Here is an 18,235-nt window from a genome sequence, read left to right as displayed (position 1 = left end):
TAAAATATCTAAGTCGTGCATCTAGGGAATCTAGGGATATCCTGCCAAATTTTTTACAATAAAAAATAATCGTGTGAATCGCAAACCGCAAAAAGTGCACTTTATGGGATAGGATCATCACCGGAGGCATAAAGGGGCTCTCAAGCGTGTGTCAAATTATTATGATAACTAAATTCTCCGAAAAAAGGCACAATGGACAGAGAGTGGAGCAAGTTGCAAGATAGAATTTGTGATCAATACTTGTATGGGATCGACAAATTTATTCAATTTACAAGCAACCCTGGCAATGCTTAGAATCGTATGAGGTGTCTGTGTGTGAAATGTAACAACTGTGTTTGGATGACACTGGACGAAAACCGAGATCATTTGTATATGAATGGGATGGTACACACTTACTCTAATTGGACTTATCATCGAGAATCACCCATTACATTGTCAACATCCTCTGGCAGTGGGCACTTAGGCATGAACCTTCTTCATTTGGCCTTGTTGATGACGACAAGTGATATTGAATGATGTTTACCCTAATGCTTTGCTCAATATGGACAAAAATTCGTCCACAGGTCCCGAGAAGTACAATAAATTGTTGAAAGAAACTCAGCAAGAATTGCATCCTAGTTGTTAAGATTTTCCATCCTAATAGTCGTCGTAGAGTTGATGCACATGAAAGCATAATGTACTACAACCAACCGGAACTACGATATGATGCTACAAATTGTTAAACGTATGCTTCTGAAACCAAATTCATTGCTTCTAAATCATTCTGGCTTGAAGAAGATGTTGAAGGATCTCGGGTTGGGATATGACAAGATCCATGCATGAAAAAAAAAGAAATATTGTGTATTGTTTTGCGGTTAATTCAAGAAGTTACACAATTGTCCCGGGTGCAATGAGCCGATATATGTCTAATTTTTCTTTAGAAAGGAAAAACGCCAAAGAAAATTAAAAAAGAACAGAAAAGAAGAAAGCCACCACGGGGACAAGCGGCTTGTGGCTGCGGGAAGGGAACTGCGGAGGAGGTGGGGAAGGGATGGCGGGCTGGGCACTGAATTGGCAAATCTAACTCGAAAGAAATTAATGATTTTCGTTTTCAAATTCAAGGCGAAAACTGTAGATACTTGAACTTCAACAACTCTCTGAAGGAGCCTCGTCTTATTTGGCCAAAATCCAATGCTATTTCATACTGGATTTACAGAAGCTGGATCGAGGGTGTCAAAAGAATTCCTGTTAACTTTATTATGTACAGACGTTACCGGAGTTTTAGTTCAGTCGTCTACAAGTTAGAAAATTGATCAATCTATGCAAACACATTTGATTGACCTAGCCGGCCTCTCTCACATACAAAAAAAAAAAAAAAAAAAAGCATACTAAGTGCAGAATTGCTCACGACAGATTGTTCTTTAAGGATGACTTTAGCTTCTCCACAGCAGCTAAAAGTGAGGAATTTAATTCACAAGTTTCGTTCAGTAACTCGAACCTCTTCTCAACGTCATTCCCCAGAGGCACTCCATCCTCATGCTTGGTCTCATGAGGTATAGATGGCTTGTTATATTGAATAAGGTTCAGCATCATAGCCTGCAATTACATTCCACATTGCATTAGATTCTCTCTCAAATGTTGATTCGTGGAGACAAGGAGAAAGCAGTGTTGATATGAATAGTTATTATGGAATTACGTATTTATAGTATCGTAATATGGCACAGTCCATAATCATTTTCAACACAGAGGGAGTTCTGAATGAACATTCATGCTATACATTCAGTGTAAGAAGGCATATTTTGTACATTTATGTTTCACCCACTTGGTAGACACAACCTACTCTCTAGGCAGACTTACTGCAAGATGAACACGAAGGGTTTTAACAATTGTAAGAAAAATATGCATACCTCATGTTGTTGCTTCAGAGAGAAGTCTCGCAAAAGAGACCTTGAAAGCTTATTCCTAAGCAATAGCTTGTCACCAGTGTATGAGTTGAAAATGAAAGCCGAAAGGTGGTGGATAACCATTTTATATGCAAGTGATCCTCGACTTGCAGTCCTATCGAGGGCACCAGAAGTCCATGACTTAACGTACGCCTCCAAAATACCTGGATTATCCTGCACAAGCACCAGATAAATTTTTATCACCTTTGTCGTAATAAGGCCACTAATTTTCATTCTCATTATTATAATTTTTATCTCGCACATAACATTCAAAACTCAAAACTGAATAACAAATCACTCAATTCTCATATCAAGTAAATACTGAATAGCACAAACAAGTCAATGACTAATCAACGTACCTCAGCAGGTTCAAGGTACCCCTCTGCATCAGTAAAGCATTTCTCAAGAGGTGGCAGAAGTTCAAGAACACGAGAGTTGCTTAGTGTATTCCAGGCAGCAAGGCGCACAGGAGCTTCCACACAACGATGCAGATAAACTGCAACTTGCCGGCCATATATCAAATCACCATAAGATACAGCAGAAAACTGATCCACAAGAGTTTCAATAAATACTGAATAACTCTCGTGAACCTCTGATTGGAATGCCAGAACCTCCAGGTTGTTTTCGTTTCTAGGTTCTGGCAATAAGGTAGAGGGCCTTGCCTGATGAACAAGATTCCCATAGAGATCTTGTAAAGCTCCAAAAACAACCCTACTCTTCTCCTCCTCAACCACACCCATTCCAACGAGTAAGATCACAGATAGAGAATGCAATTTCCAAACCAACGAAACACTATTAACTGGGGATGGGACGTCAACTGGTAAGAAACTGGACAGTGCTTCAATACCCAAAAGGAAGAAAAGCCCAGATTTGGCAACTCCAAGAAAATCACCTTGATCCTGCATGAGATCTTGTAAATTGGAGAACTTCTTAAGACCTGCATGCTTGCTATCACAAAGGGTCGAGATTGGACTGAGAAACCAGGAAATGGGTAGTGGCAGTCTCTGGTGAGCCCACTCTGCAACTAAAGATGTGCAATTTTGACTGATCATAGGTGGTGTGTCCGATTCCTCGTATATGGTATTGAGGGAAGCTTTACCCTTTTTCAGTGATTTACTATCAGAGGATTTCATGCCATCACTATCGTTGAGCTTTTTCTTTACAGATAACCATCTGTCGCTGAAATGAGAAGCTAATGTTTTACTAAAGAGTAGGTAATCCTCTTCTTTATAATCCCAATCAAACAGTTTCATTCCCCCATTTGAGGAAAGAAAACGTCGAATACAGCGATCAAGATACTTAAGAACAGATACATCAAGCAAAATATTTAACGCCTTTGTCACATAAGTCCTGTCTGTTGGTCCAGCACCTACACATACTCCTAAAGATGAATTAATTGCCAGCATAGTAAAAGTCATTTCTTCTTCTGTGGGGCTATCAAAATTGGACACAAGCTTCCAAGTTTCAAGTAAGTAAACGAGAAATCTTGCATCTGCCTGTGATAACAAAACAGTACCAGACCAATATCCTCCACCAGAGGCACCCCAGCCAACTCCCACCCCGGGAGCAGGTCCTCCCCTGCCGAACATCTCAATGGACTGCACACGGGGCCACTCAGAAGCAACTAACTTCATAAAAGTATTTTGCACACTTCTCAATTCAACCAAAGACCCCTTAAGTAAACCGTCCTTGAGTATTTTCTCTTCTCTAGATGAAGTGTAATTTTGGGGAGGTGTTTGGACCCCTGTCCTGGCTAACACTATCAATTTATCGATGCTAACGATAATCCCCACCAACCCCTGTAAGCAACATACAGAAGCTAATGATGTTTCACAGTTACCCAGATTTCTCAAATGGCACAGTTTCTCAATGAAAGAGCCATCTCCCTTGGGATCTATTCCGTATTTTGCATCAAGAGTATCTGAATGGCCCATAAACCCATTTTTAATCATTTCAAGTCCCATTTTAGGAACAAACTCTGGAAGCCATGGCACATGACCACCACTTTCAAACGAGTGGACAGAATCATCCGGTATCACTCTTTCAAGCACTCTGAAAAGCATGTGTACTACAGCTGAATACACCCATAACAAGGAAGTGACTGATAAATCCTGGGCAGTAAGACCACCACGACTTCCATTTTCTCTCTCAAAGAACTTGCATATGCTGGGATCATTCTTCAAAACTATCCACTTTAGAGCTATATCAACCATTGGACCAACCTGGCTCCAAGACCAGAATTCAGTTCCGTAACCAGAGTGCTCAGAGATTTCATTACTCAGACGCATCTGTGAGAACTGACTTGGGAGCCTTCTAGCCAAAGCCTCCAGAACAAGGTATCCCTCAGCAGAGATGGATGCAAATTCACAAAGTACATCATTCTCAATAAGTTTTTCAATTGTAGGTGGGTTCAGCCACAAGCACAAGTTACGGAAAATATCTGAGAAGTATGACACACAATAGCCATGCTGAATAAAAACCTTCCAAAAACGCAGTTGTTCAACCTTCAAAGCCGAAGAAAGTTTACAGTTTTCCTTTCCAGATTTTACCCAGTTGTCAAGGAAGGAAATAGATTGATACAAATGCCATGTCATAGTTTGGAAAGTCCCATTCTTTATAAAAGCAACACAGTTCTTCCGATCACATTGAGCCAACACCTTTTATATACACAAAAATAAGGATAAAAGTATTAGTTTTATCCAGAATTAAATGCAGGCATAATTCCCTTATAATAGTTCACCAGGAACAAAACATGTGAGACAATTGGACATAAAAGTTGTGCAGAAACTGCTTACCTTTAGAAGTCTAACAGACTTTATTTTAGAAGGCTGGATATCTAAAGTGTCTTTTGCAATAAATCTGCTGATAATTGCTTCAAGAAGCCTTTCACAATTCATGATTGCAACCGCACATTTTGGGGAATGCCTTGCAATTGCAATAAGTATAGAGATTGTGTATTCTTCCAAAGCCACCATAGGGTCTGACTGAAACCACATAAAACAATACACTTTAGGAGGTAATTGCAGGTCTTTCCTCAAGTTCACAAAAAGTCCTTAAGTATAAAACTTTTCTAGCAGCATCTTACTATATTTTTAACACTATTAATTGTTGAATCTGTGTTCTGTCATATACCACAAACCGACATTTACATCCATCCAACAATGGGAACTAAGAATGTAGTTCAGCCCTCGTTACCTTGATAGAAGAATCAGAAAAAAAATTGTGAAAAAAAAAAAAAAAAAAAATGTATGCGCACACACACGACACACCAATAGCCTTGTGTTAAGACTTTAGGAATCCTTCAAGCTTGGCACTTATGCACTTTCTGATGTGTTACACTCATGTTTAATGTTAAAGATGCTGTGCAGTTTAGTAACATTAAACAAACTCTCTACATCAACTAACAAAAGATTACAGACATGCAGTATGAATGTCAAAGTCCCACTACGAGGGAAGGAGGTGAGGGTCTGAATTTAGATTAGTATTTGGTTCTCTATTATAAATCTTGGGAAGCTTGAGTGATTATCAAATCCCTGCATAGCTCTTATAGTTGTCCTGAATAGAAAGAAAATAAAGGACTAACCTCCAAAACATAGCGAAGCCGTCGAAGGATTCCCATCCGCACCAAACCTGCCACAAAATCTTGTCCAGCAACTACACAATCATCCTGAATGGTACGTTTCCCTTCAGTCTCATCATCAATAATTTCCTCATCAAGAGAAAAAATATTAGAAGGCTTGGCATTGTACTTCCAAAATCCACCACGAAGGAAACCAACATCAATCTCTGGTTTGCTTCTGAATACAGGGGCGGTAAATATATCCATATGCAGGGTTGCTATTTTCTGAGAGCAGAATATATTAAGCTTGAAGTAATAAAAAACTGATAGATTATAACTTCATAAAAGTAGAAAAAGAACAAAGAAACGTATTACCAAATCATGCTCCTATTGCCACAGCTGTAGATATCGGTTGCACGATTAGAATAAGAATAAGAACAGAAAAGAAAAACCCTACCTCTGAGACGTCAAAGAAGCTCTCATTCACATCACAGCTTAATATGCGGTGAAGAACTTTGGCACAAGCCAGAACTACATTATTGTGGTTATCATCCAGACATATCCTACATTAAATTAGAGGTTAAATTGCAACAATATCCAGTAAAAAATACTCAGATAATCAGAAAGATGGCATAATCGTGTTTGAAATATCAACTAGTATGCAATAACACCACAAAACAATCGAACATAAGAGTAAGTTTACGAGATGAAGGCGGACACTTTAGGTATGGCTGGTTTCAACAAAATTTTGGAACATAAGGATCCAGATATTATTCACCTAAGAGATAAAATAAGCTCAGGCTCTGGGCCAAGTGCATAAGCCCAAACGGCTTCCCAGTCAGCAGATTTGTCGAGTTTACTAGCATCTTTTCCAATAAACTGATCTTGTGCTTGAATATTTTGTAATGCCTTATCAAGCACAGTTGAAAGGAAATGCAAAGCCAGTGTCCGCTGTCCAGGAATCTAAAACCACCAAGCAGCATATGGTAAAACAAGATAATTGAAATCAGGACACAAACTTTACCAGTAGCAACAAGATTTGACACATAATATAATAGACCCAGGGTCATGGACATAGTATATCATCAAATTTAGAGAAACTAAAAAAAAAAAAAAAAAAAATTACATTATCAAAACAGTTGGTGTACTATTGTAGCAATCAAGAATATAAACTTACCACACTCCTAGTAAGAGACACTGCTTCTTTAATTGTATAACCAGCAGCACTGGGATCCCCCTCAGTACGCAGGTAGTCACGCTCAGATAAATCACCTGTACAATGGGAGAAAATTTTACCTGATGCTCTATTGAGGTATATTCATCATTTTAAAAGTAATATCATTCAGTGCAGTTGTGCTTCCCATACAAATAAAAATTAAGATGCTACAAATTTCATATTAAGAGAAAATTCAACTACAAAACTAAGTCCCATGTTTGGAGAAAATAAAACAGTAAAAATAGAAAACAAAACAGGAGTGATGAGGAGACCATAATCTCTTCAAATATGGAACGAAAAAGAAAATTAGCTTCTGCCGAAAAATCATATAAACAAGCATTAAAACTTACTACTCTGAGATATCTGGTGGAAGCCATTTATAATAACAGTTCCATCCAAGGAAAACCTTAAGTCCCTAACAGCCTGGACTCTCTCACTCCAAGCATTCCACAAACTGCCACTGGCTTTGCCTGAATTCTGCTCCAATCTATCATTAACCGAAGTTTGTGTATCATTTGAAGTAATTTTTGTAGCCACATGAGACGGCCCACTATGAGAGCTAGAGGAAGCTTTTGGTTCATTGTTATCTGAGCTGGGGCTTCTTTGCTTCCTCAATTTCTCTTCACCCCTCCTTTTGAGTACTTGGAGCAATTCAGGGTCCAGTCTCCCCATGATCTCCTCCTGTGCTTCTTCAATCTCATCTGCAGACATCCCTTGCAACCGTGCACGGTTTTCTTCATCAATCTGAGCCTCAAGTGACACAGACGCCCCTTGTTCATTTCGAATATTATGAGGCATGGAATTTGCATTCACGTCCGCTTCAATTTCCATGTTGTTAAACACAGAATCTTGTTCACTCTTCGAGTTACCCAACACAGATTCTTGTTCGCTCTTCGAGTTACCCAACACAAATTCTTGTTCAATCTTCGAGTTACCCAATGCAAATACATGTTCATTCTTTTGCCGGGAATGCAATTTATTTGACTCAATTTTTCTAGCACTAAATTCCATTGTTTCCCTTAAAGTTCTTGAGCTATTATCATCAAGCTCCTTCTCTGCCCACTTACTGAAGTCCATATCCTTCTTCTTCTTCCTCTCAACCCGTATAGCGAAATCCCTGATGTGTTCGAAGTCCATAACATCTTCATCATTCTCATCATCCCCTTCACCACCATCCTCCTCACCACCCAATTTACCATTCACCGGACCCCAATGCTGTAAAATCAACCAAAACCAATCACAATTCATGTATATATTCACCGTTTTCCCTAAATTATCAAACTTTCTTATCAACCAAACAAAAAAATCAAAACTTTTCACCTATGTGACCAAATTATCAAATTTTAAACTTTTCACAGTGGCGATCAAAGTAACAAACTTGCAGGGATTACCGGGCCGGCGGAACGGTGGCGAGCGACGGGGAAAGGAAGAACCGTCGGCCTTGGCGGTGGAGTGGGGCCCGACAGCGGCATATCGGAAATACCTTTCTCGACTATGCCACCGATTAAGCTCGAAGCTCCATCGCCGTCGCTCGTCTGAAGTGCTTTGGTGCCAAATATGACCTTCGGCTTCCTCTTGGCTGGACCGCTTGCTTTGGTGCTTTCCTTCTCCGCCATGGCTATGAGCTTCACTCTCAACTCTCAGAAAGTAGGGCTGGAAATTTGGGCGGGCTCAATTTAATATATTAACCAGCAAGTCTTGGAGAATACACAAGTTAGCAATTTGATTTATTTTTATTCTTTGGAATTAAATAAAAAAGAATAGTTAACCGAATTTTTTCAATAAATTTGAATAGTATCTATTATAGTCTTAAATAAAAAAGGGTTTTAACGAAAAACTTCTGGTACTGTTAACTTTAACGAAAAATCATATTTTTACATTAAAAAGTCAATCCTCATATTATTCACTTTATCTTTTATTTTTATCTTTATCATTAAAACTTAAAGTTTTCAAATATTTTTTATTATTTTTCCTTAAATAAAATGATGATAAGAATATAAATGAAGGGGTTAAATAATTAACAATTTATCGGGAAAAAAAAATCCGAATGTTGCTCATAGTGTTTGACGATAATCTAACGAATTACTGTAATGGTGTGTTATTGTCAATAATTGAAGGCTTTTCAGTCAAAATAGTTTTTGAGATTTGTCTAACTCTTTACTTTGATCCTTAAGATTTTAAATCAATAGAAGTGGTCTCTAAGATTGTCCACTATCAATCATTTTGGTCATTCAGTGAAAAATTATGTTAAATAATGATCCAATGACAAAATTACCCTCAATATGCAAATGATTTGACAAAAATTAAGGATATTTTTATCATTTTATCCTTATTTTATTTAGATTTTCACGAAATGACTAAAATAATTTATTGTGGACAAATTCATTGACCAATTCTATTGATTTCAAATCTCAGAAATCAAAATAAAGAGTTATACAAATCTCAAATACCATTTTAGCTAAAAATGCCAAATTCGATGTCGAGGATTGACCTCGGCGTAGTAGCTCCAATTTTTTTTTCCTTTTCAATGTTTAAAGCCTTAGTGGAGATAGCAAGCAGATGCTAAACTCTTGACTCCCTACATTTCCAATTTAATTAAAAATTCGACAACTTTAGTGAAGCTACATACAACCCTAAGACTTCGTTTGGTACACATAACAGAATACTATTTAATACAAATACGGTGTTTGGCGCGTGATGTATCATTTTAGTACCCGGACTAAATCTTCGGGTCCACTACTTCAGTGCGCTCCAGGCCTGCTTAATTATCCCACCCAAAAACCCATGGATAATTAGTCGGGAGAACAACATTATGCTCCTTGAATTCCTTTCTCCTTCCATCGCATCGGCGTTCGCGAATTCTTCATCCGTTCCATCGTCTTGGCGTCTGAACTCCATAAATTGTTCTTCTTCTCTATGCTCTTTCTCGCACACAGTTTCTCTCTCTTTCATTCTTCCATCTCTCAAATTTTCATGCAACTTCATGGTTTTTCTTGCTTGATTTATGTAATAAATCAAACTAATAGTATTATTATCCCCATTTCAATTGATTTGTAATCTTGCTTTTTTTTTTAATTAAAATTAGGGTTTCTCATTTATTTCAAATCTGAAAATTTAAGACAAATTGAAAAATTCAACATTGAATTGTTAGGTTTTTCTTGTTGCTTGTTATATTTTTCAATTGATTATGTCTTCGTCCTCAATTTGCTTCAGATTTAGATTTTGTATTTGTTCGTGTGTGTGTGAAAGAAGGGGGACAGGTCCTGGGCATTTGTTTCCTGCGGTGAAGATAATTTGCCTTGTGAGGTTGTTGCCGGACCTCGTTAACATTTCAATTTTGATGTCTGGACTCTCAAGTTCATTATTCTTCTATTATACATTTGTGTGGTTTTCAATAGGTATAAATTTGAAAAAAAATTAGTTTTTTTTTTTTTTTTTCTTATCCAAGTACCAAACATAGTATATATAATACAATCATAATTAATTTGTACTATCCGATGATTATTTATCATATTCGATTGAAATAGTCATTACAGTTCGAGTTGCCAAATGAAACCTAAGTAGAGATGAGAATGGTGAATATCAAGGCAATTTGTGTGTCTAATCAAAGTAATTTGAAATGTTTGGGGTTCACTATTAATAAGAAGAGTCAAGATATTAAACTGAATAAAAAAATTGTGCCTTGAAAAGCTTCAATAAGAAGAATCCCAACAAGTTCCAGTATCTCTCCGCCATATTTGATAGCTCGGACTGTACTGATTATTTCTGTCGGATAGGATAAATAGTCACCAGATAGTACTGACTAAATTAGTCGGGTGTTTGGTGCAGTATCGGACTAGTGACCATATTATTTATATTGTGTTTGATATTATACTAGATAAGAGGAATTAAACTTAAAAAACAAATTTTAAAAAATAGTGAAATCATTTTTTTGTTCCCAGATCTCTCCGCACCCCCCAAACACCCTCCCTCTCTCTCCCTTCTTCTTCCCCGACTGCAGAAGAATCCCAAATAATTGTTCCTCAGCTCTCTCTGCCACACCCCCCAAACTCCCTCCCTTTCTCTCTCATATTCTTCTTCCCCAACTAAATAATCCGGACGTTTTGGTTGGTTTTATTAAGCGGATGTATACCGTGTTATTCTATCTAACCGGTTAAATTAATCCGGCGCTTATTTAGTACGAGTGAACGCCAAACGCCCGAATCCTTATAACTAATCCTATCCGATCCTTTATACGATCTGCCAAACAGGGCCCAAATAAAACTGAAATGAAATATAAACAGCAGCACATATTTCCTAGCGTGTAAACGACGATGACACCTGTCGTTTCGACCAGCATATGGTCCCTACAAGTTCCAGTATCTGTGTATCTTGAATTTTCTCGCCAATTTTCCCAAACTTCCCCGGGAAACTGAACTGAAAATCCATGGCCGACTGGTCTAAACTTCCCAAAGACCTCCTAGAAGAAATCGCTAGACGCCTAGAGAGCGCCTTCTACTTGCTCCGTTTCCGATCCGTCTGCTCCTCATGGCGGTCCTCCGTCACCTCCCGACCTCGCCGTCTACCTGGCCGATTTCCCTTCCTCACAAACCACGGTATCTGCGCCACCTCCCTAGGGTTCCACCTCTCCCAGCGCAGCATTTTCCTGATGGGTTTGCCCAATTCCCGCAACCAAAGAGACCCAGATCGCTGGCTGGTCAAGATCGAAGAGGACGTACCGGGTCGGATGCACTTGCTGAATCCTCTCTCGCGGTTTCAGCTGAAGCCGCTGCCTGAAGCATTTCCGAAGGTATTGGATTTATCGAAATTTAGTGTTTTTGAGTTGGGTGGAGAATTTGTTTTGCATTATGTCCATTTTAGGCCTTTTGGGAATGGCAAGTCTTTGGGCGATGATGGCAATTTGTATATGGAAAAGGTGGTTTTTATGTGTTCGGGTTCCGAAAGCAACGATTTTGTGCTTCTTACGATTCATGTGTCTGGGAAATTAGCAATGTTTAAGTCTGAGGATAAGAGGTGGACTATAATTCATGATATGCCATCGCCTTACGATGATGTTATAATGTTTAAAGGACAATTTTATGCTGTTGATGGCACTGGCCGGACTGTGACGGTGGGGTTGAATTCGAATTTGAGCTTGGTTGCGAATCCGGTGTTTGGTGGTGATAAGAAGTTTTTGGTTGAATCGAGTGGCGAATTGCTGGTGGTTGATATGTACTTGAGCATCGCTGCGCCGGGGGATTTGGATGATTTGGATGTCGATGATGAAGTTTTACAAATGCAATTCAGTGGTTGTTTGACTGAGAGAACTGTTAGGTTCGAGGTTTTTAAGTTGGATAGAGAGGGGAAGAAGTTGGTTGAAATGAAAAGCTTGGGGGATAGGGTGTTGTTTTTGGGGGATGACTGCACATTTTCTGCCTCGGCTTCCCAGTTATCGGGTTGTAAAGGGAATTGTATACTTTTCACGGATAATTTCTTCTATATGGGCAGTGAAGAAGAGTGTGTCTTCAAGGCCCGCGATATAGGTGTGTTTGACTTGGATGATGGTGGTATTGCACCGTTATCTGATTACCCAGAGTATTCAAAGTTGTTTTGGCCACCCCCTGACTGGGTTGCATCGACAACGTCAGAAGTAAGTGTAGTTTTGTTTGCATTTAGAATTTTGTGTCGTGTTTTATGTCATTCTATGTGGTGTTTTCGCTGCTTAATGACATCAATCTTGCCAAGTTGTGTTTGACATTTGACCATTGTTACAAATTCATTTCTTACCCTGCTAGGTGTAGTTCTAATTGAAAAACTAGAACTAATGCGACCTTGCAGTCATTTTCCGGTGCCAAGATGCTGGTAATGATTTGTTGTATGGTGCTGTAGGCAGTATATTATTCTGATAAATCCCCAATTTTCTAGACATCAGTTATGCCTAGGTTAGTGACAGATTTTTATTGCATATCCAATTATATGTGGTCAGATTTTTAAAATCTCTGGGCCCTGGCTCAAGGGCTTTGACAACATAATGTAGTAATATAGTTGTTTTAAATCCGTGATATGAAACAACTAGTATATTAGCAGCTAACCGATACTGAATACTTACAGAGAAACCATGATGGCCAGCTGCTATTGCTACTAGGTGTACTATGGTTCAACTCTGTTGAAATCTCTAAGTTGGGTGAGGAGACACACGTACATGTGTTGATTAGCCAAAATATGTTAGAAGCGTGTCCTGATAAACCAATCTTGCCTCTTGTCAGCCAGGAAGCTGCTTAAGGGTGGTTCTTTCTCAAGTTTTTATTTAGTCCATTGCTTCAAGGTTCCAATTGTTGCCGTTATATGGGCACCAGGCAACCAGTCTTTTGAGTAACTTTTTATTAGGTTTGAGAACTTTTACAGCTTAGAATCGAACATATTGAGCAGTCAAATAGTGCTGTTAGATAGGCTTGTAGATTACAATAAGTGCTACTTTAGCTTGCATATTCCTGCCTTATGCGTTCGTATTTTCATCATCAGTATTCCGATCCATTTTCAATTATCATATCAAGGCATGCAAATGCTGATTTAGTTGATGCAACAGGTGCAAACTCAGCTTGAAGAATTGGCTATATGAGGTGGAGATGTAATCGATGCACGACACTAATAAGTCGTGAATGCATCTGAAATCCAAGGAGTTTCAAGCTTAGCTGTTTTATTTAGTCTAGTGCAAGGCGAAAGCAGCTGCACCAGGCGGCTTTAAAGGACAGACTTTGCCTGCTCTTCAGGAATTTCTCCATGATTTCTTCGGCATCAACGAGTTCAGGTGACCTAGCCAGCCATTGCAAGCAAAACAAGTCAATCCAAGTTGCCGTAGACACGAGGAGCTTTATGAGTGAAGGATTTGTACTTTCTGCAAGCACCTAAACCTACAAGGGGGTTGTTAAGAGACCCAATTCCTTGTTTAACTGAAAAGTAAATAACGAACAAATAAACTAAGTCTTATTTTCTTAAATTATGAATCTTTTCTATGTATTTTACTAAACTTGTAAATTAATGAATGAATTATCAGTGTTCTTGGAGACATCTATCTTGTTTTCGTGGTTGACATTTAGATAACAATAAAGTTTTATCCCACTAGTGTTGGCTGTATGAATCCTAAAATGCTACCATGTTCGATTTTGCATTAAGTCTTCCGTTATTTAGCTCCAACTACTCCATATCTTTTCTTAAGTCTTTTTTCAAGTCTTCTTAAGTTTTCCTCTACTCTTTTTTCAAGTCTTCTTACGTCATTTCTTGAAGTAAAAGAGTGCATCGGATACGTTGTGCTTCACACTATCTCAGTGTTAAATCTGGTAGCAGAGATATAATCAAAACTTGTGAATCCAAGAATTTTAACTTTCGATACAACAGATATTAGGGGACTTCACATAAATCGATAGAAGCTTTTAACAACTTGAGCTACAAGTACCATACGGCATGCGACAATTTGAGAACCAGCATGAAACTAAATTGTCCTTTCTTCATCTACTACCAGGTCAAAACTATAGAGACCAACCTATTTCTACTGCTAATAAAGAATATACAATATTAGATCTCAACAGCACCACGGGGGTTAGGCTTTAGACCCATCTCTGCACCTTCCTTTTGTCACATTAACCTACTTAATCTTAAACCGACCTAACGTTATCTTAGTCAATCCCGTTCAGGAGCATCGCCGGTAGTTCTTCTTGAGCTTAGGCTTCCGGCATACGACCACACCCTCTCAAAATCAGCTGCGAGTAGTTTCTCTGACTTCTCGTCTACTATAACGCTGCGCTTTACACACAGAGGTGTCCTTCCTGGACTTCCAATAACTGGGGTGGAGGAGCAGAAAGTCGGTGTTGCAAGCGGAGACGCGTAAGGAGTGTGTTGAATGGAGAAGGGGCTTGGCGACATCCGCTTCTGGATAGGAAGGCCACTCAAACCTCCCCTGCTGAAGATAGACACTGATTCCGCTGCAGCACATCGCTTGGTAGCATCATCAACGAAGAGGACATCATCTATTCTTGCCATGATGTTAAAGGCCAGACTCTCCATAACTCTTGAGTAACTTTCCAGAATTGACTGCCCCACGTCCTGTAAAATCAACAACGAAAAATCCTTCAGAAACTTCATCCTCCGAGGATTTGTTCTTTTAAATATAGAAATCCAGAAGTTATTGCAGTGTGCAGGAAGTAACTAATAATGCGCAATAAGGAATTCGGACAGTCAAAATTTCCCAAACCAAGGAATTTAACATATTTGTCAAACCACTGTTTAAAAATTGATGGATGAAATACTTCACAACATCCCAAGTTAAGGTGACATGTATTGAGTAATGTAACGTAGATGGATTATGCATTTTAACGTAGATGGATAGGGAAAACATGCGATCAAATGTACCTTGTTATACTGTATTTTGTTCATATCTAGTGAAGTTTGTGGGAGGCCAGGGAAACGATGCCTTAGGCTGTGTAAGAGGGTCTCTGCTCGTTGGGCCAGAAAATTGTTCTTTTCAGTATCAGCAACAAGCCCCTTGACCTTGCCACCCCAAGATGCCCGTTTAGCTTTATGATTGTTGTGTTTCTTCTGGTCTTTCTGCTTCCAAACATGCACAGCTGCCTCGATTCTATTGGCTATCTCTAGAGTTTGATGTTCTGACGACAAGTCCAGGCAATCAAGAAGATGTTCGGGTGAGAACTGGTCTGCAGTTATGTAACGATAAATGATATCGCCCAAACAATCCTTGCCATTCTATCAAGAATTGAAAAACAGATGGTGTCAAAAGAAATTTAAGATCAACTAAGTGAAAGTTGTATGCAGAATATGCAGCATGAACTGAAAACTACAAGACAAGATACGTATAAATATACTGCGAAAGCTAATAAAGCATTACTAGTCACTAATATAGTTAGCATACAAGCAAAATAATGAAAAGAGATGTAGAAACCCATACCTTGGGCAACGTTTCCATGTATGCTCTCGGGATTTCCATCTCAACAAGCACACTACTATTAATCGCCATGGCCGCCTTCAATATCTGGTTGCAGCAGTCCCTACACTGCTGCAACTTCTTCCTTGTTTCACAGGACAACCCATTTGGTGGAACTTTAGGATAGGGCAACCACCACTTCTCTTCCTGCCTAATCGAAGGCCTTCCACCCATAAACCCCTCACCCTCTTTCGAATCACCCAAAATTATCCCCCGGTCAATATAGCAAAACTCTGTCTCACAAAACCCATCCAGCATACTAAGCAGCATTGCATCAAGCTTCTTTATGGCGGGTAGATTCACATACAAGTCAGAGCGCGGCCGCATCTCCATGACTTCATATGTACCCCCACCTGGAAACTGTTGTATTGAAGGCACAAGCTCAACAATTGAATCACTCACACACAAGAGCCACTCCATTTCCCGGCGCCACATTGCCTTTCTCTGCGCTTTCAGCGGCTCTAACCTCCATAATTCGCCAAACACGGTTGCTGCAATTCCAACATAGAAAATTGAGTTCCGAAAACAGAACCTCCACATAAAATCGAAAAAATCTCGGCCAACATTACATAAGAATATGCATATTTCAAGAGGGATGTGACTTACCAGAGAGATTGGTGATGGCATTTGAGATAGCAAGGGCAGTGCAGACTCCTTTCCCTCCTCCGGACATGTCTTCTCCGAGCAAAAGCTTCGAGAACCTCTCCTTCATCATTTCAACCTCTGCAATCATAGATAATTACAAAATAATTAAAATCTACAAAAACAAAGCAAATTATCTTAATTAGAACAGAATCAGATCTGAGCAAAATTTTCTCAGCTGCAGAGAAATTAGTACGTATTTTCACTCAGTTTTCAGGTTGTATGTATTAAAGGACAATAATTTTCAGTACATTTTTCAATATTTTCCCCTAAATTTTCTCGGAATCCAAACAGTGAGCTAGAATCTCCGTTAGGGATGTATTCAATTGGAATTTTGAGGGATTTTAATTCTTTTAAGATTTGAAGTAATTCTTTGAAATTCACAAGATGTATTTAATTAGAATTTTAAGATACTTTATTAAAATCCGAAATCTGGTGTATTTAATTAGGATTTGAAAGAAGTTTATAATATTTAAGGTATATTCAATTAAAAATTGATTTTAAAAAATTTAAGAAAGTTGAGGAATTAGAGGTAATTGGAGAGATTTTGTAGTGTATTTTAAACATTCACAAATCTCACATCTTTTCATAAGATTTTAAGATAATTGAATTAAAATTTCATATCAAATCTCTACAAATCAATTAAATAAAAATTCATGAATTTATAAATCTATTAAACTCTCTCAAATTCTCAATTGAATACCCTAAATCTAGAATAAAGTTTAAACAAAAAAAAGGAAACAAATAAATAAAACAAAACAAAATGAAATACCAGATAAATCAGCATCTCGCTTCTCCGGCTTCTCATCCCAAGCCACCACATCCTTCCCTCCGATCACCGGAAGCATCACCGGCGGCTGAAAACAGAAATTTCCGGCAACCGGGTGCGGAGAGGACGTCATGGAGCTCGAAGCCCCTTCCGCGTCGAACCTCCTGCACGAGAAGCTGCTGCAACTCTCAGACTCGCTCACGTCCGCGCTCAGGCTGTAGCTCCCGCACCGCTCGCTCTCCTGGTCCAAGCCGTCCTCCGACGACACACTCCCCATTGTCGTCCAGGAGATCCAAAACGAGCGTCGTCCGTACAAGCTCAGATCTCAGCCTCACATTCGCTGCCGTGAAGCCTTCCCCAGAGGATAAGAAGCGCAGAAGCAGCAGCAGTCGCGTGGTCGGAAGATTGCTGCAGAGGCAAAACTGATAAGTGATGGATAAAAAAGTGCTTTCAGGTTTACTCACACCACACTCTTCCACTCTCTCTCTCTCTCTTCAACTTTCTCTCTCTAGAATTGCTAGTGTGACTGTCCACGGTGGGGTTGATGATGGAGGAGATGATGATGAGAAAGGCCCCAAAAAGCAAAAGTAACGCCGTTTGGTCTGCAGAGCCAGAGCACCCGACACGGTCCTTTTTCCACGGGACCCACCTTATGCGTTATGAGGATTACTGTGCTTGAGTGACGTGGCGATTTCTGCTGACGTGCAGAGAAATTTTTCCATGTGCCGGGAACACCATGACACATGGTGTTCCCTCACACATTAGGATTTAATTTTATATATTTATTGAAATATAAAATTGAAGGATATCCAAGATGTCAAATCCTAATGTGTGAAGAAACACCATGTGTCATGGTGTTCCCGGCACATGGAAAAATTTCTCGTGCAGGGGGCATGGGGTGGGACTCGGAGGGACTTCAGAAATTTCGCTTGGTAAAGATACCAAACGGCGGTTAGAGCTGTTTTGTTTTCTTGTCACGGGAGAGAAAGTAACGGTGTGGACGTCCCCGGTTTGCTTTCAGTGCGCTCGCATTCAAAATATGACTATTATTCTCGATATACGACATCGTTTTCTGTGTACGACTCTTTAATTGCAGTCATTAGTAATTCGATCTGGGTAATTACGTTATTAAACAATTATTTTCGCGCAGTTT

The 18,235-nt window shown here is 39.2% G+C and overlaps 3 protein-coding genes across 3 annotated transcripts; 1 reads left to right on the top strand and 2 right to left on the bottom strand.

The window, feature by feature from the left end:
• Positions 1 to 1,212: 1,212 nt before the first annotated feature.
• Positions 1,213 to 8,381, bottom strand: LOC137725517 (transcriptional elongation regulator MINIYO-like). The gene is made up of 10 exons (XM_068464231.1): positions 8,089 to 8,381; positions 7,048 to 7,912; positions 6,659 to 6,753; positions 6,260 to 6,444; positions 5,939 to 6,044; positions 5,506 to 5,766; positions 4,718 to 4,906; positions 2,282 to 4,579; positions 1,887 to 2,096; positions 1,213 to 1,575 (listed from the first exon to the last, which is right to left on the bottom strand). The coding sequence occupies exons 1-10, from the start codon at positions 8,311 to 8,313 to the stop codon at positions 1,384 to 1,386; spliced, it is 4,626 nt and encodes a 1,541-aa protein (XP_068320332.1). The 5' UTR covers positions 8,314 to 8,381; the 3' UTR covers positions 1,213 to 1,383.
• Positions 8,382 to 11,002: 2,621 nt separating this feature from the next.
• On the top strand, positions 11,003 to 13,744 carry LOC137726046 (F-box protein SKIP23). Its single transcript, XM_068464905.1, has 2 exons — positions 11,003 to 12,326; positions 13,263 to 13,744. Exons 1-2 carry the CDS (start codon positions 11,124 to 11,126, stop codon positions 13,293 to 13,295), a joined length of 1,236 nt encoding a protein of 411 aa, XP_068321006.1. The 5' UTR covers positions 11,003 to 11,123; the 3' UTR covers positions 13,296 to 13,744.
• A 298-nt stretch (positions 13,745 to 14,042) lies between these two features.
• On the bottom strand, positions 14,043 to 17,620 carry LOC137725544 (rop guanine nucleotide exchange factor 1-like). Its single transcript, XM_068464270.1, has 5 exons — positions 17,086 to 17,620; positions 16,278 to 16,394; positions 15,636 to 16,162; positions 15,083 to 15,433; positions 14,043 to 14,776 (listed from the first exon to the last, which is right to left on the bottom strand). Exons 1-5 carry the CDS (start codon positions 17,357 to 17,359, stop codon positions 14,354 to 14,356), a joined length of 1,692 nt encoding a protein of 563 aa, XP_068320371.1. The 5' UTR covers positions 17,360 to 17,620; the 3' UTR covers positions 14,043 to 14,353.
• Positions 17,621 to 18,235: the final 615 nt, after the last annotated feature.

Source organism: Pyrus communis, chromosome 2, assembly GCF_963583255.1.
Source record: "Pyrus communis chromosome 2, drPyrComm1.1, whole genome shotgun sequence".
Lineage (NCBI taxonomy): Eukaryota > Viridiplantae > Streptophyta > Magnoliopsida > Rosales > Rosaceae > Pyrus > Pyrus communis.
This window is presented reverse-complemented; position numbering and strand designations above follow the sequence as displayed.

Bases quoted from the DNA above. Each gene is read 5' to 3' on its own strand.
- LOC137725517 (XM_068464231.1), bottom strand. From the start codon at position 8,313: ATGGCGGAGAAGGAAAGCACCAAAGCAAGCGGTCCAGCCAAGAGGAAG. The intron at 6,754-7,047 runs GTAAGTTTTAAT...CCCATTGTACAG, and splicing joins CCACCAGATATCTCAGAGTA to GTGATTTATCTGAGCGTGAC. The intron at 4,907-5,505 runs GTTAGTCCTTTA...ATGTGGTTTCAG, and splicing joins GGCTTCGCTATGTTTTGGAG to TCAGACCCTATGGTGGCTTT.
- LOC137726046 (XM_068464905.1), top strand. From the start codon at position 11,124: ATGGCCGACTGGTCTAAACTTCCCAAAGACCTCCTAGAAGAAATCGCT. The intron at 12,327-13,262 runs GTAAGTGTAGTT...TTGATGCAACAG, and splicing joins TTGCATCGACAACGTCAGAA to GTGCAAACTCAGCTTGAAGA.
- LOC137725544 (XM_068464270.1), bottom strand. From the start codon at position 17,359: ATGGGGAGTGTGTCGTCGGAGGACGGCTTGGACCAGGAGAGCGAGCGG. The intron at 16,395-17,085 runs GTATTTCATTTT...CTATGATTGCAG, and splicing joins GCGAGATGCTGATTTATCTG to AGGTTGAAATGATGAAGGAG. The intron at 15,434-15,635 runs GTATGGGTTTCT...AATTCTTGATAG, and splicing joins ACATGGAAACGTTGCCCAAG to AATGGCAAGGATTGTTTGGG.